This window comes from Diabrotica virgifera, chromosome 3, assembly GCF_917563875.1.
Source record: "Diabrotica virgifera virgifera chromosome 3, PGI_DIABVI_V3a".
NCBI lineage: Eukaryota > Metazoa > Arthropoda > Insecta > Coleoptera > Chrysomelidae > Diabrotica > Diabrotica virgifera.
The window spans coordinates 253,300,432-253,316,324 of record NC_065445.1 but is presented as its reverse complement, the minus strand read 5'-3'; the positions used below and the strand labels follow the sequence as shown (position 1 = coordinate 253,316,324).

The following is a 15,893-nucleotide window of genomic DNA, read 5'->3' as shown; positions in this document are numbered from 1 at the left end:
GTTGGGGACGTACCATGGAGCGTTTACTATGGTTCTTAATGCCTTATTTTGAAAACGTTGTATAATTTCCAAGTTAGAGTTGCTGGCTGAGCCACATAGCTGTATGCCATAGGTCCATATGGGTTTAAGTATGGCTTTGTATACCACTAATTTATTTTCAATTGACAGTCTTGAATGTCTACCCAGAATCCAGTACATTTGTTGAAGTTTGAGTCCAAGTTGCTTTCTTTTGGTGAATATGTGTTTTCTCCATGTTAGTCTTTTATCTAGATGTATGCCCAGGTATTTGGTTGTATCTACTTGTAATAATTGTTTGTTGTTTATGTATACTGGTGGACAGCTCTCTCTTCGCAAGGTAAATGTCATGTGGGTCGATTTTGTTTCATTAGCTCTTAGTTTCCATTTTTTTAACCATTTTTCTACTATAATCTCATAAATAATAAACAATAAATACCTTTTTATTAAGTTCACGTCTTAAATCAATTATTTATCAAATACACTATCAATATTATTTAATCAACAACTCAAAATATTCCCGATGCCATGTCAAATATTTAAAACTGCCACTGTCTTGTCATCATATTCTATTTGACTCAGATATGACAAAGATAGCGAATGTTCGATTTGGAAAATATCACCACGGACATGATGTCTATTTTTTTCGAATCCTGAAAAAACTAATAAATATTTTTAAAAAATTTAAACGCAGAATGAGAGACTAAATAATTATTGAGGGCCTAAAGTCCCTTAGAATAAATAAAAAGTTTCTTTTAATGAGATATTTGAAATTAAAAATCACAGTATATTTTCTCTTAGTTTTTCACCCCTGTAATTCATTAAAATAAACATTATAGAAGTTTTCAGGGACTTTCGGTCCTCGGTAAGAACGTAATATTTCATTCTGCGTTTAAATTTTTCAAAAATATTATTAGTTTTCTCAGGATTCGAAAAAAATGAATCCCCATTTGAATAACATAGCAGTCGAAAATACGTACCCATCCGCTTAATTTTTTACTACTTAGTACTGCGATATTAACTGTTAATATTGTTCACCTTTAATGCACACCACTTTATGTTTCCCATTACGCTCCATGAGACTATTCTATTTTTTGAAGTAATAGAAGTTTCATCAAATATAGGTAATCTCAAAGGATTCAAACATGCCTCTTTTTATTGTACATTTCATTTTATAAAACAGATAATAGGCTGTTCAATAAGTTCTGTGGTTTTGATTAAAAACACAATGGTATAGTTTCAGAAAGTAAAGAGTATTTCTTCAAAATAATTCCATTTTTTATTTCATATATCTTCTTCTTCTTAAAGTTCCATCTCGTTTCCTTTGTTGGCTGCTGCTCTGAACAGTTGTAATGCACTACAGTTAAATCATTCTCTAAGGTTCCTCAGCCAGGAGATGCGTCTTCTTTCTATGCTTCTTCTTCCTTGGATCCTTCCTTGCATAATAATTCTCAGCAACTCATATTTTTTTCTGGTAATGTGGACCAACTATTCCAGTTTTCTTGTTTTTATACTGTTTATAATTTCTAACTCCTTATTTAAACGTCGTAGCACTTGAACATTGGTATTCTTATATCTATTGACATTTTTTTAATAAATACCCTTAAAAGCAAGTAACATCGATTATCTTTATATCAACGTTCGTAAGTTGAATCAGTTAGAGCAATAACTTCAATTTCCTGAAGTCTCTCGATATTTAACTTTATGTTTGCGTGTCAGGCTTGATTGAAAATGTTTATTGAACATTCCAACTTTACGGTTTACGACCGAAGACGTAAATATGATAAATATTGTAGCGTTTCCGATCATAAGTTTCGAATTTTATTTGAAGAAATATTGAGTGAAGGGTATCTACCCATGAACATGATATGTAAATAGGTCAGGACTTATACACATACATACATGGAAACAAGAACTAGTCAAGGGGCAAACTAGAAAAGTGGCACTTTAACCCGTCTGAATAATAAGTTTTCTTGAGATCTGCAAAGTAGGCTTCCGTGGCGGTTATGACCTCCTCATTCGACTTAAATTTCTGCCCAAATGGTACCTTTTTCAAGTTTGGAAACAAAGAGAAGTCGCCCGGAGCCAAATCTGGAGAATACGGTGGACGGGGCAAGAGTTCGTGGCCCAATTTGAGAAATTTGGCCATGGCAACGACAGATGTGTGAGCCAGTGTGTTGTCATGATGGAAGAGCACTTTTTTATTCGCCAAATGCGGTTTTTTCTGCAATTCGGAGTAGAAACGTAGTAAAGCCCTATGACCATTTTGCCCTTCTCCAGGTAGTCTATGTAAATCACACCTTGTGAATCCCAGAAAATAATGACCATCATCACCTTTTTGGTAGATAGGACAATCTTTGTCCTATCTTTCGACTATTTCTTGATCTCTGGTATGTACCAGTGATTCGTTGTTTGGTCGAAGGATAAGAAACTACATAGGTATTCCTTCTGTTTACATCTAAATAGCCTCAAACGCACTGCTCTGAATTTGTCTAACGGTTGCGCTTGTTGTCCAGAGTGAGCAAACGCCGCACTCATCGCGCCGACAGCTTTTTCATGCCCAGAATTTCATGCAAAATATGACCAATCCAGTCTGTTGAGATGCCTACTGTCTTAACAATCTTGCGCACCTTCAGCTGGTGGTCTCCCAATACGAGATCGTGAACCGAAAACGTTTTGAAAATCTTGTAATCATTTTGGATATTTTCATGAATTTATTAATTTTATATGTTGCACCAATTGCGCTAAAAATTTTACACTTCAGAGAAAACAGAATGACACAAAAATTTAAAAGATCTTATTTTTCTTAGGTAACTGAAGTTAACTTTAGTCTCCATAAAATGTGATAAGGTTATTGGTTGCCCACAATTTGGATTTCGAAAAGGCCTGGGTACCAGGGAAGCACTAGTTGCAACCCAAGTGCTAGCTCAGAACTGCTACGATCAAAGGAAAGGTGTAATGATGTGCTTTATAGATTATGAAAAAGCCTTCGATCGAGTACAATATTATAAACTCGTACATATGCTAAAACAACTCGACATAGATCAAAAAGACATTTGCTGCATAGAAGCTCCTTACTGGAATCAAACAGCTGTCGTCAAGGTGGATAATGAAACAACGCAAGCTCAAAAAATTCTCAGAGGTGTAAGACAGGAATGCATTCTCTCTATACTACTGTTCAATCTATATTCAGAAAGTATCTTCCAGGAACCTCTTGAGAAAGGCGAAAGCGGCATCAAAATAAATGGTACCTGGGTCAATAATATACGATATGCGGATGACTTGGTCTTAATAGAAGACAATATCTCTTAATAGAAGACCTTCAAAACCTTCTTAATAAAATTGGAGAGCATAGCGAGAACATGGGACTTAGCATCAACATAAAAAAGACTAAGTTCCTTATAATCAGCTGTCAATTATGTCAACATCAAAATGCAAGACTAGTATATAACAACCAAGATGTAAAGCGCGTAAGAAAATTTAAGTATCTGGGAACCTGGCTATGTGAGGACTGGATGTCGGATATGGAAATTAAATGTCGGATAGAAAGGGTCAGAAGTGCATTCATGAAATTCAGAACTCTGACTTTGACCTGAACCCAAGACTAAGATTCACGAAATGCTATATATGGTCGGTACTCCTATATGGCATGGAAGGATGGACTTTAAAAATAAACACAATGAAAAAGCTAGAGACATTTGAGATGTGGATTTATCGACGAATCCTTAAAGTTCCCTGGACCGCACGAATAACAAATGAAGAAATCCTGAGATGAATTGGTAGGTACGAACGACAACTGCTATGCAAAATTAAAACGAGGAAAACGGCATACCTGGGGCACCTAATTGGAAACGAAATATACCAGTTTCTGCAAACGTTAATTGAAGGAAAGATCGAAGGAAGAAGGGGAGTGGGGAAGAAAAAAAGGTCAAGGCTCCGTAATGTCAAACAATGGACAGGACTAAGAAATATAAGAGACCTAATACATACTGCAAGGGATAGAGAAAAATGGTCAAACGTGATCGCGAACATCCATTAGTGGATTGCATAAGAAGAAGAAGAACTGTGGTTTCTGTATGTGTAAATTATTGCTCTTAAGTGGCTGAAATATTTATTAACCATTGTAAATGGGAAATAAGCCACAATTTAACTAAAAAAATTATTGTACTAACGTTTCGACGTCCAATTCGGATGTTGTTGTCAAAATACAACACTAATATTGTATTTTGAGTACTGTCTACGCAACATTTGGTCGATTACAAACAGTATTTAAATCAAACTTGCCAAACAATTTAAAGGCAAAAAGGTTCGATCAACACGTGTTGCCAGTTCTGACATACGGAACCGAAACTTGGGCTTTTAACAACAGCATAGTCCACAAACTTGAAGTGACTCAGAGAGCTATGGAACGGAGAATGCTCAACATTAAGCTCAGTGATAAGAAGGCGATCAAAAGTAACATCTGTGATCCAGAAGGTTGCCATGTTAAAATGGAACTGGGCAGGACACATAGTAAGAATGGAAGACAACCGCTGGACAAAGCGAATTCTCGACTGGCGACCAAGGGCAAGCAAAAGAAGTAAAGACAGACCTCAAACAAGATGGACTGATGACATCAAGCGAATGACTGGCCACGAATGGATGCAAAAAACAGCAAACAGATATGAATGGACACACCTAAGAGAGGCTTACATCCGACGATGGATGGAATAGCTAGGGGTCGACAAGACAAGAATTCTTGTCTTAGAAAAAATATAAGGGGTTTTTTGCGGCGTTCGTGATTGAGATAGTGCACCAAAATTTAGACCATGACATAACTAAGTAAAATCCCCAGAGCCGGAAACCAGAGTAGGGGACGAGGGTAGTTATAAGGGGTCAAAGTCGCGGTTTTTATTATTTTTTTTGTGACTCTCATGATCGAGATAGTGCACCAAAATTTGGGAATAAGTAGGTCATGACGTAACTAAGTGAAATCTCCAGGGGTGGAACGCTGCGTGGCCGACAAAGGGGTGGGACAGGAATGAATATAAAAAATGTAAGGGGTTTTTTGCGACGTTGAAACCGCGTTGACCCCTTATAACTACCCTCTTCCCTTACTCTGGTTTCCGGCTCTGGGGATTTTACTTAGTTATGTCATGGTCTCAATTTTGGTGCACTATCTCAATCACGAACGTCGCAAAAAACCCCTTATATTTTTTATATTCACCCCTACCCCCACCCCTTTGTTCCGCACTTTGTTGCACGCAGCGTTCCGACCGTGGAGATTTTACTTAGGTACGTCATGACCTACTTATTACCAAATTTTGGTGCACTATCTCGATCATGAACGTCACAAAAAAACTTATAAAAACCGCGAATTTGACCCCTTATAAATACCCTCGTCCCCCACTCTGGTTTCCGGTCGTTGGGGAAAGTCATGTACACAACTAATTCAACATATCCCCGTATGGTTTTTCCATATTACTTATCACGCACAAAATCCGCTTCTGTCTCTCCGACTATTAGTCTTAAAAAAGAAGATAAGGAATTTTATTTAGATATTACTTACCTACTTAAGAAAGCTTATTCGCGGTGTGCAAGTACTTGGAGAGAATACGAGAAACGATGGTGCGCGTATAGCGGAAAAATATTACAACTTTCTTAAATAATTCATATTGTCAATTGAAATTGTCAAATTGACATATATTTCATACCTGCTGTCATTGAAGAAGACAAATTATATATTGCTCCACAATATTGATATGATATGCAATTATTATATAAACGTAAATTTAATTAATTTTATTTTTCTTGCTGTACTGCATTTTAATAACTAATTTTATTTACTACATACAATTGTTTACGTATTAATAACATAACCTAAATCTTATTTTTTCTTATTATTTTTTTGGACTATGGCCTTGACAATTATCTAGCAACCACGACCACATGATGGGTCAATATAATTAAAAGTGCGAATAAAGTTGCAGAGCGTAGAAACCAGGTGTCGCTTTTCCGAAATTGCACGGTCCCAATAATGATTACTTACAATCTGGAAAGTATGAAATTGAAAAATACTTAAATGAGCCTAGGTTAGGCGATTTTGAGAATATACTTGATTAGTGGAGAATACACGAAAATATCCACCCGTCATTATCGAACAATTCTACCTAATATATTGGAAGAATTTGGCATACCATCAAAATTAATACGACTAGTGCAAATGACAATGACAGAAACAGAAGCACAGGTATGTATTCAAGGACAGATCACTGATGCGTTTACGATAACGCAAGGACTGAAACAAGGCGACGGACTGGCTCCAACGCTTTTTAATCTTGTTCTTGAATAATATGTAATTAGACGGTTGACGGTGAGCGGAAATAACATACTTACAAACAAATCTACCCAATTAGCAGCATACGCAGATGATATAAACATAATGAGCAGAACAATGAATGCAGCGGAAGAAACCTACGTTGAGTTGAAACAGAGTGCAGAAGCAGTAGGGCTAGCAATAAATGCAAATAAAACAAAACTACTCATACAAACCAGATCAAATAGACCGGCGCAACAACACTTTATTGACGATATAGAACATGTGAATAGATTCACCTACCTAGGAATGGATCTGGTTGCAAGCAATGAAGAAGAACTGGAAATAAATAGAAGGCTTGTGCTGGCAAATAAAGCCTATTTCGCGATGGGCCACATATTCAAATCGCGAGACGTACACCGGAAAACAAAACTCCGGGCATATAAAACAATAATCAGGCCCATAGTAAGTTATGGCTGCGAAACATGGGTGGAGTAGATAATCAAAGCCGGTATGACTATCAAGATAGGGAAATCAATGTGTTAGAGAGAGAAGTACCTTTCCAATGAGTAAGAGTGAGAAAGATGCTGACGTCACAGCGATGGAATCTACCATAGTTATTTTCCACTAGATGGCGCCACCAATCCGCCATTCTTATTCCAATTCGCCATTTTTATTCCATTTCAGTATTTTTATTTAAATTCGCCATTTTTGATCCAATTTTCCTTGACATTACGTTGAAGAAATCTACCATACCTATTAGCCGCTAGATGACGCCATTTTTAGTCCATTTTTATTTAAATTCACCATTTTTATTCCAATTCGCTATTTTTATTCCAATTTGTCTTGACACAGATATTACGTTGAAGGAATCTACCATAATTCGTTCTAAATATGATCTCAAATAAAATCCCACACATAAAACAAATTGAATTCATCGATATGAAAAAGAACTTCGACTGAGTTGACAAAGACAAAAAAAATCTAGAAGGAAGATATTTAATAGAAAAAGATTGCAAATTTTCAAAGCAAAAGTCTTTTAGACTAATTCGATTGTGAAAATTATATATACACAAGTAAAAAATCGAACTCCTATTGGTTCAATAAAAAAATGAAATACAACAGCATGTAAAAAGGCTTTAGTATTTTCAGTCCTATTGGTTCACGTGATTATTTAACAGAATAAAATGACATAGAAAAATGAAATTTCCCTTCCTCGTAGATACGCCACTGCTAATATGGAAAGATATATTATATTAGAAACTTTATTTAATTTTATTTAATAGCTAAATGATATATGGAAAAATATTATAAACTTTGCTTAATAGCAAAGCAATTAGAAGGTAATTTAAAAAATACGTCACAAATTGATGGAGAAAATACAGTAATTAAAGACCCATCAATATAATTACTGGACTTTGATATAAAAACGAGAAAAGCAGGGAAAAATATTGTATTCGAGTTTTCGAGGCAGTTAAGTACATTTGTCATATTGCAGTCAACATAGCAGTAAGGTGAGTACTATTTTTACTTTATTCTGATTTTTAATTTATATTCTTACCGTGTTATATGCCATTCTTCAATAAAATTAAACTAAAATACTTTTGTGACTGTCTCTTAGATATATATTTTTTCGGTTTTATTTTTCTAGTATTTCTCAATATTTTTTGCTTCTTATATATGAGAGTTTGCTTCTTTGTTCCTGAAGCCGAACTGATTTTCACGTATCCGTCTATCAATTGCCCATATGTGATAGTTATATTGCTCTTTGTACATTGTTGTCTCTTTTTAATAAATACAGTGCTTCTCCATTCGTCTGGCTTTGTCCAACTTCCATAATTCTACTAAATAAACCTGTTAGCCAACTTGTTTCTGTCTTTCTCAGAAATATCATCTGACATTCTTTGATCCACTTCAAAGAGAGTGAAATTGTGTATAGCAAAAATAAATGATGTGTCTTTTGGTTTCTGTTTTATCTAGTGCTTCGTAGCGTTGCAGCAGGTTAGAATCCCAAATTTTTAGTAATTTCGATTTTATTCATACATATTAGATCTATGTTTGCTTATTTGTAACTTGTGTATATATAATTTTCTTAATCGAATTACTCTAAAAGACTTTTGCTTTAAAATTTTGCAACTTTTTTCTATTCCTCCTCCTCCTCAGTCGTTTCCTCATTGCTGAGTGTCGTGATTCCCTATAATACGAGCGCAACTATCTCTTTCCATCTGCTTCTGTCCTGAGCTTCCCTCATATAGATTCAGAGAATGTTTTTCCACAGGCTTTCTGTATTTGATCCGTCCATCGAGTAAGTGAGCAACCTCTACTTCCGCGCCCTTCAACATTTCCCGAAATTTTTTTCTATTAGAGACCTTTATTTTAGATATATTTTATATAAATCTCACACAAGAAATGCATTTTTTCTCGATTTTTTCATTTTATTTTCGAAGAGAGTGAATTTTAGTATAGCAAGTTGTTATTGTTTTAGGTGGATTTAGCAAAAAATAAGCAAGGTTTCATCCATTGTAGTGGAAACGAACATCCAACAGTCAAATTCAAAATCGTTGAAACTTAGAATAAAAAAAGAAGGTAAGCGATGTTGTTTTTATAAGCCATACATATAATAGTGAAATACTTAAGCAGCGAGTTCGAAAATCTCAATAGCGATGCTTTTTTTTTCTATTTCTCGATTTTTTCGTTCTATTTTTAAAGAGAGTGAATTTTAGTATAGCAAGTTGTTATTGAGAGTTTTGCTCTGAATTACATTTTTTGCTTCGAAATTTTACAACATGTTTCTATTAGAGAGCATCCTATTAGATATGTTTTTGGTCTTTTTTGTGTTTTCTGCAGCGGGTTCGAAAATCGCACTAGCAATGCATTTTTTTTTCGATTTTTTCGAAGAGATCGAATTTTAGTATAGCAAGTTGTTATTGTTTTAGGTGGATTTAGCAAAAAATAAGCAAGGTTTCATCCATTGCAGTGGAAACGAACATACAACAGTCAAATTCGAAATCGTTGAAACTTAGAATAAAAAAAGAGGGTAAGTGATGTTGTTTTTTGTAAACCATACATATAATATAGTGAAATACGCAGCGAGTTCGAAAATCTCAATAGTGCATTTTTTTTCTATTTCTCGATTTTTTTCGTTCTATTTTTTAAAGAGAGTGAATTTTAGTATAGCAAGTTGTTTTTGAGAGTTTTGCTCCGAATTACATTTTTTGCATCGAAATTTTACAACATATTTCTATTAGAGAGCCTCCTATTAGATATGTTTTTTGTCTTTTTTTGTGTTTTCTACAGCGGTTTCGAAAATCGCACTAGCAATGCATTTTTTTTTCTCAATTTTTTCGAAGAGAGTGAATTTTAGTATAGCAAATTGTTATTGTTTTAGGTGGATTTAGCAAGAAATAAGCAAGGTTTCATCCATTGCAGTGGAAACGAACATCCAGCAGCCAAATTCAAAATCGTTCAAACTTAGAATAAAAAAAGAGGGTAAGTGATTTTTTTTTTTTTTTTTTTTTTTTTTTTTTTTAACCATACATATAATATAGTAAAATACTTAATCAGCGGGTTCGAAAATCTCAATAGTGCATTTTTTTTCTATTTCTCGATTTTTGTCGTTCTATTTTCAAAGAGAGTTAATTTTAGTATAGCAAGTTGTTATTGAGAGTTTTGCTCCGAATTATATTTTTTGCATCGAAATTTTACAACATATTTCTATTAGAGAGCCTCCTCTTAGATATGTTTTTTGTCTTTTTTTGTGTTTTCTACAGCGGGTTCGAAAATCGCACTAGCAATGCATTTTTTTTTTCTCGATTTTTTCGAAGAGAGTGAATTTTAGTATAGCAAGTTGTTATTGTTTTAGGTGGATTTAGCAAAGATAAGCAGGGTTTAAATACTTAAGCAGCAGGTTCGAAAATCGTAATAGCAATACATTTTTTTCTATTTTTCGATTTTAGTATAGCAAGTTGTTATTGAGAGTTTTGCTCCGAATTTTGCATCGAAATTTTACAACATATTTCTATTAGAGAGCCTCCTATTAGATATGTTTTTTGTCTTTTTTTTGTGTTTTCTACAGCGGTTTCGAAAATCGCACTAGCAATACATTTTTTTTATTTTTTCGAAGAGAGTGAATTTTAGTATAGCAAATTGTTATTGTTTTAGGTGGATTTAGCAACAAATAAGCAAGGTTTCATCCATTGCAGTGGAAACGAACATCCAGCAGCCAAATTCAAAATCGTTGAAACTTAAAATAAAAAAGAGGGTAAGTGATTTTGTTTTTTTTTTATATGCCATACATATATTAAAATGATTAAGGAAATAGTTAAGCAGTCGGATAATCTATTATTAACTATTAAAAGACTACGCAAAATAATTTTTGATAAATTTACTTCAATTGATGCTAAAGTGTGGTTAAAGCGATTAAATGCACACATTTACAAATGTAATAATTTAATTAAAGCTAAAAGATTACCTGTAGGAACTGCTAGAAAATTACAGTCAAACGTAGGACATTTTAAACATTTTCGAAGAATAATTTTAAATTTTAATAGACATGTTAGTCTAGGACTTAATTCAAAATTACGTAATAGAGTAAAATGGGAAAATGTCGCTTCAAGTTTTGCAAGCCGGATTAAGACAGGGGTTATAATAAATTTATATCATAAGGATGTAGGACCGTTTTTGGATGATGCTTTTGCGGTATTTAGACAAAAAGTTAAAACTCTTTTGAAATATAATAGAGTACTTAAAGTCAACACTACTTTGTGGGGAGAATTTATTAAAAAGACAGGTGACAGTGAGAGTTTAGATTTGATGCATTTTAGCACTAAAAATGTCATTATAGATAGTTATTCAACCGATTTACACATTTGGTTTAGCGAAAATGTCAAAGATAAAATTTTTAAAAAAATGTCTGAGTTTGCAGAAAAAGATTCAGGTGCCGCTCTCTCTAAAGTAATCTCATTAGAAGTTAACATCAATAAAGTCGAAATTGGGAACGGATCATCGTACATTAAACTTCCTGAGCAAATTCAAAAGCGTCGAGCATGTATAAATATCAAAAATTATGATCAAAATTGTTTTTATTGGGCGATTATTAGCTCTCTTTATCCTGCTAAAATAAATACAGAACGTACGTCGGCATATCCATATTACAGTACTGCGTTGAAAACGGAGGACTTGGAAGCTCCAATGCCTTTAAGTCATATTACAAAATTTGAAAAAATAAATACTATATCAGTGAATGTTTATGCTTTGGAATTAAATCAAATTAAGGAAAAACAATTTTACGAAGTAGTACCTGCTAGACTTACACAAAACAAGCTTGATAGACATGTAAATTTGCTTCTAATTCAGGATAAATATTTTCCAAAGTTAAATGATTACGACGCTCCTCCTAGTGACGATGAAAATATTGAAATAAAATATCATTATTGCTGGATTAAAGATATGTCTAGGTTGGTAAGTTCTCAGTTAAGCAAGAACGAACATAAAAAATATATTTGTGATCGCTGCATGAATTATTTTTCCAGCGGGAATAAACTTGCGGAGCACGAAGAGTTCTGCAGAGACATAAACAAATGTAAAATGACTGTTCCCAAATACGATCATGTTGCTTTTAGAAATTTCACATACAAACAAACCACTCCCTTTATTATATATGCTGATTTTGAATGTCAGTTACATAATTTTACAGATTCTAATGTAAAACTGAGCAAAACAGCAAAATACCAAAAGCATGTACCTTATAGTGCAGGCTATTACTTTAACTGTGCTTACGATGACAGCTTATCATATTTTCGAAGCTACAGAGGTGAAAATTGCATGGAGTGGTTTGCAAAAGAAATGGCTGAAATATTCAAATTTGTCAATTCTAAAATAAAATCAATTGTACCTATGGTTACAAAGCCTAGTACAAGTGAGGCAACTGCCTGTCATATTTGTGAGAAACGCTTTTTAGCTACAGATATAATTGTGGTAGATCATGATCATTTTACCGGAGAGATAAGAGGATTTGCACACCAAGCATGCAATTTAAACTTCAGAAAGGTGTTTGTTGTGCCAGTAGCCTTTCATAATTTTAGTGGATATGACTCACATTTCATGATTATCGATTTATGCAAACATGGGCACCTGAGCTTACTTCCTATTAATAAAGAAAAATATATTTCTTTTACTCTACATTCAGATGAGCATAAAATTAGACTAAGATTTATCGATACTATGAGATTTATGGGAACTTCACTCGATGAATTAGCATCACTTTTAGATACTTCAGAGAAGAAGATTTTAAAACAAGAATTTTACAGTTTAGATGATAATGCATTTAACTTATTAACTTGCAAAGGAGTATTTTGCTATGATTATGTTGATAGTTTGGAAAAATTAGAGGAAACTTCTTTACCTACAATTAGTCATTTTTATAATAAATTATGTGATGAACATATTAGCGAACAGAAGTATGCTCATGCGCAGAAAGTTTGGTCTACATTTGAATGTAAAAATTTGGGACAGTATAGCGATTTGTACTTAAAAACAGATATTTTGCTTCTGGCTGATGTATTTGAACAATTTAGACAAAAATGTAGGGATACGTACCATTTAGATCCTGCGTGGTATTATACCATACCAGGTTATACATGGGACTGTATGCTTAGGTATACAAAATGTAGATTAGAGTTATTAAAAGATGTGGATATGATTTTGTTTATTGAAAAAGGCATAAGAGGCGGAATATCTGTGTGTAGTAACCGATTTTCGGAAGCTAACAATAAGTACATGTCGACATATGACCCCACACAGCCCTCTAAGTACATCATGTATTTAGATGTAAATAATCTATATGGTTGGGCTATGAGTGAATATTTACCTTTTGGAGGATTTAAGTGGATTGAAGATGTAACCAAATTTGGTGTTGCATCTAAATCCACTAAACTTCCCAAGGGTCATATTGATATTATGTCAATTCCGAATGCTGCGAAGGAGGGCTATTTCTTTCAAGTTGACTTAGAGTATCCACGTGAATTACACGACAAACATAAAGATTTTCCATTTGCTGCCGAACACCGCATTCCTCCCGGTTCAAAACTACCAAAATTATTGCCAACTCTTTTTAATAAGTCAAAATATATTATTCATTATAGAAATTTAAAGCAGGCTTTATCCAACGGATTAATTTTAACTAAAATACATAAAGTTTTGAAATTTAATCAATCTGCATGGCTGCGACCCTATATTGAGTTAAATACTAACTTACGGGCTGCATCTAAGAGCAGTTTTGAGAAAAATCTCTATAAAATGATGAATAATGCTGTGTTCGGTAAGACCATGGAGAATATAAGGAGGCATAGAACTGTAAAAATATGTAAAAATTGGAATGGAAGGTATGGAGCCAAAAACTTGATTGCAAGTATTCGGTTTCACAGTCGTACTATCTTTAGTGAAAACCTAGTGGCCATCGAACTAACCAAATCAGTGGTGTGCTTTAATAAACCTTTGTATATAGGTGCAGCAATCCTAGACATATCAAAATTATGTATGTATGATTTTCATTACTCCTTCATGCTTCCAACGATGGGAGAAGAAAATTGTATGTTATTGTACATGGATACAGATAGCTTTATATATGAATTACAGTGTTTAGATGCATATAAGGAGGTTTTAAAGGCACACAACTGTAAATTCGATACATCTGACTATTCGGAAAATAACCCGTACATGATAGAACGGTTAAATAAAAAAATCCCCGGTCTAATGAAGGATGAAGCTAATGGAAAAATTATTACACATTTTATTGGTCTAAGATCAAAAATGTATACATTTAAATTACAAACAACTGATGAAGAGAGAGAAAATGAGAGAGAACGTTTAAAACTGAAACTAAACAAGGAACAAATTGATTGTGGTATTCAAAATTTAGGTATAACCAAAAAAGCAAAAGGTGTAAAATATAATGTAGTCAAAAATATAATCACATTTGAAGATTTTGAAAATTGTTTAAAAGAATACAAAATTAAAAGCACAAACCAAAGGTGTATTCGGTCATATCAACATTCAGTATTCAGCATAGAGCAAACAAAAACGGCCCTAAGTCCTTATGATGATAAACGATATTTAATACCAGAATCCTTTAAGACGCTTCCCTGGGGGCATTGTGATATACCTTAATTTTTTAGCAAAAATATAATCGCTTTAAGACGCTGAGGGCATTTACTTGGATATTAAAAATATGTATGGCTGGTGAAAAGACACAATCACTTTTCCTCAGTAATATTTAATAAAATGACTATTGTACAATATTATTTTTTCATTATCCTTTTGTAAATATATTACGAAAATAAAACACAAGTGTTTAAATACATAATATTTATTAACAAATAAAGTTATTTAAGTCATTTACAACTTTAATTTTATAATAATATACATATTCTCTCATAGCATGGCTTAACAAAGTATCTGCTGGAGAAATTTCACAAAACGCAGTCATAGCTTCAAACGGACCACATAAACTAGTATCTGTACAAAAATTCTGTTGCAAAAAATATACAACATTTGTATAATATGCATGAAAGTTTAAATTTTCCAACAACGATATGCGATGAGTCACTATACTGCGGTGTACTTGTAGAATTTGCGTAACATCATTTTCATCTAAATAGTATTCCACACCATGTTTTTCAATAACAAGGAACTTGATTGAATCCAACACCAATTGTCGTATCTTGCAGTAGTCTCCACACTGAAACTCGACAGGATCAAACTCGTCTGCATAGAAAAAATCATTCATCTTTTGTGAAAATAGGTTAATTATGTCACTCCACTCAAATTTGTCTATACTAATTCTTCGACCGTCGAATAATTCTTCTTTTATGGCATGTTGACATAAAATGACGGATGCCGTAAACTGTCTAGCTGGAGATAGACCAACTTTAATTATGTAACTATCTAGTGGAAATGAGGCTTCTAACAAGTAGTATGGTTCATTCTTCGCAGCTTCTTCGAATTTTGCTAAAACTTGGTCTAGTTCGGCACCATAATTGATTTCACTTGATGAATCATCGAATACCACAATAGAACTTGATGAACTATAACCACTATCTTGAGAACTCATGTTGAAGAGCGAGGTGAACTAACTGAGAGCGAGGTTGCTGAGCGGTCTTTTATATTGCGTCCCTCCTATTCAAGGTTGCATTCGCATTAAAAAGTACTAAACCACATCTTTATTATTAATCCAACTATTATGTTTACTATCGAGACCCAGCCATTGAACATACATCTTATTTCCGCGTCTGTGCAATACTTTTTCAATTAAGTAAATGTCTGTATTTTTTGTTTTCTGTAATTCTTCTTCGTAGAATCCTCCTCTAATAGGCGCTCCAGTCATATCTTCAATCAAATATGTTGTGGGATTTGTTATTTTAATTTCAGTAATTTTAAATAGTTCTGTTGTCCAATTTGGCTTATATCCCTTATCAAAAAGGTGTTTATTTTTACTAATACGCACCATATCACCAACTTTCAATTTTCTTTTACGTGAAATTTTCAAGTGAGTGTAATATTTTCGTAAGATTTCTTTTTCGTTAGA

At 33.5% G+C, this 15,893-nt stretch overlaps 1 protein-coding gene across 1 annotated transcript; it reads left to right on the top strand.

Moving 5' to 3' along the window:
* Nucleotides 1–6,817: 6,817 nt before the first annotated feature.
* LOC126882722 (uncharacterized) lies at nt 6,818–14,476 on the top strand. Its single transcript, XM_050647710.1, has 4 exons — nt 6,818–8,896; nt 9,247–9,347; nt 9,699–9,799; nt 10,472–14,476. The coding sequence occupies exon 4, from the start codon at nt 10,616–10,618 to the stop codon at nt 14,474–14,476; it is 3,861 nt and encodes a 1,286-aa protein (XP_050503667.1). The 5' UTR covers nt 6,818–8,896; nt 9,247–9,347; nt 9,699–9,799; nt 10,472–10,615.
* Nucleotides 14,477–15,893: the final 1,417 nt, after the last annotated feature.

What these genes read in the sequence shown, in the direction of transcription:
- LOC126882722 (XM_050647710.1), top strand. Translation starts at nt 10,616, where the DNA reads ATGATTAAGGAAATAGTTAAGCAGTCGGATAATCTATTATTAACTATT.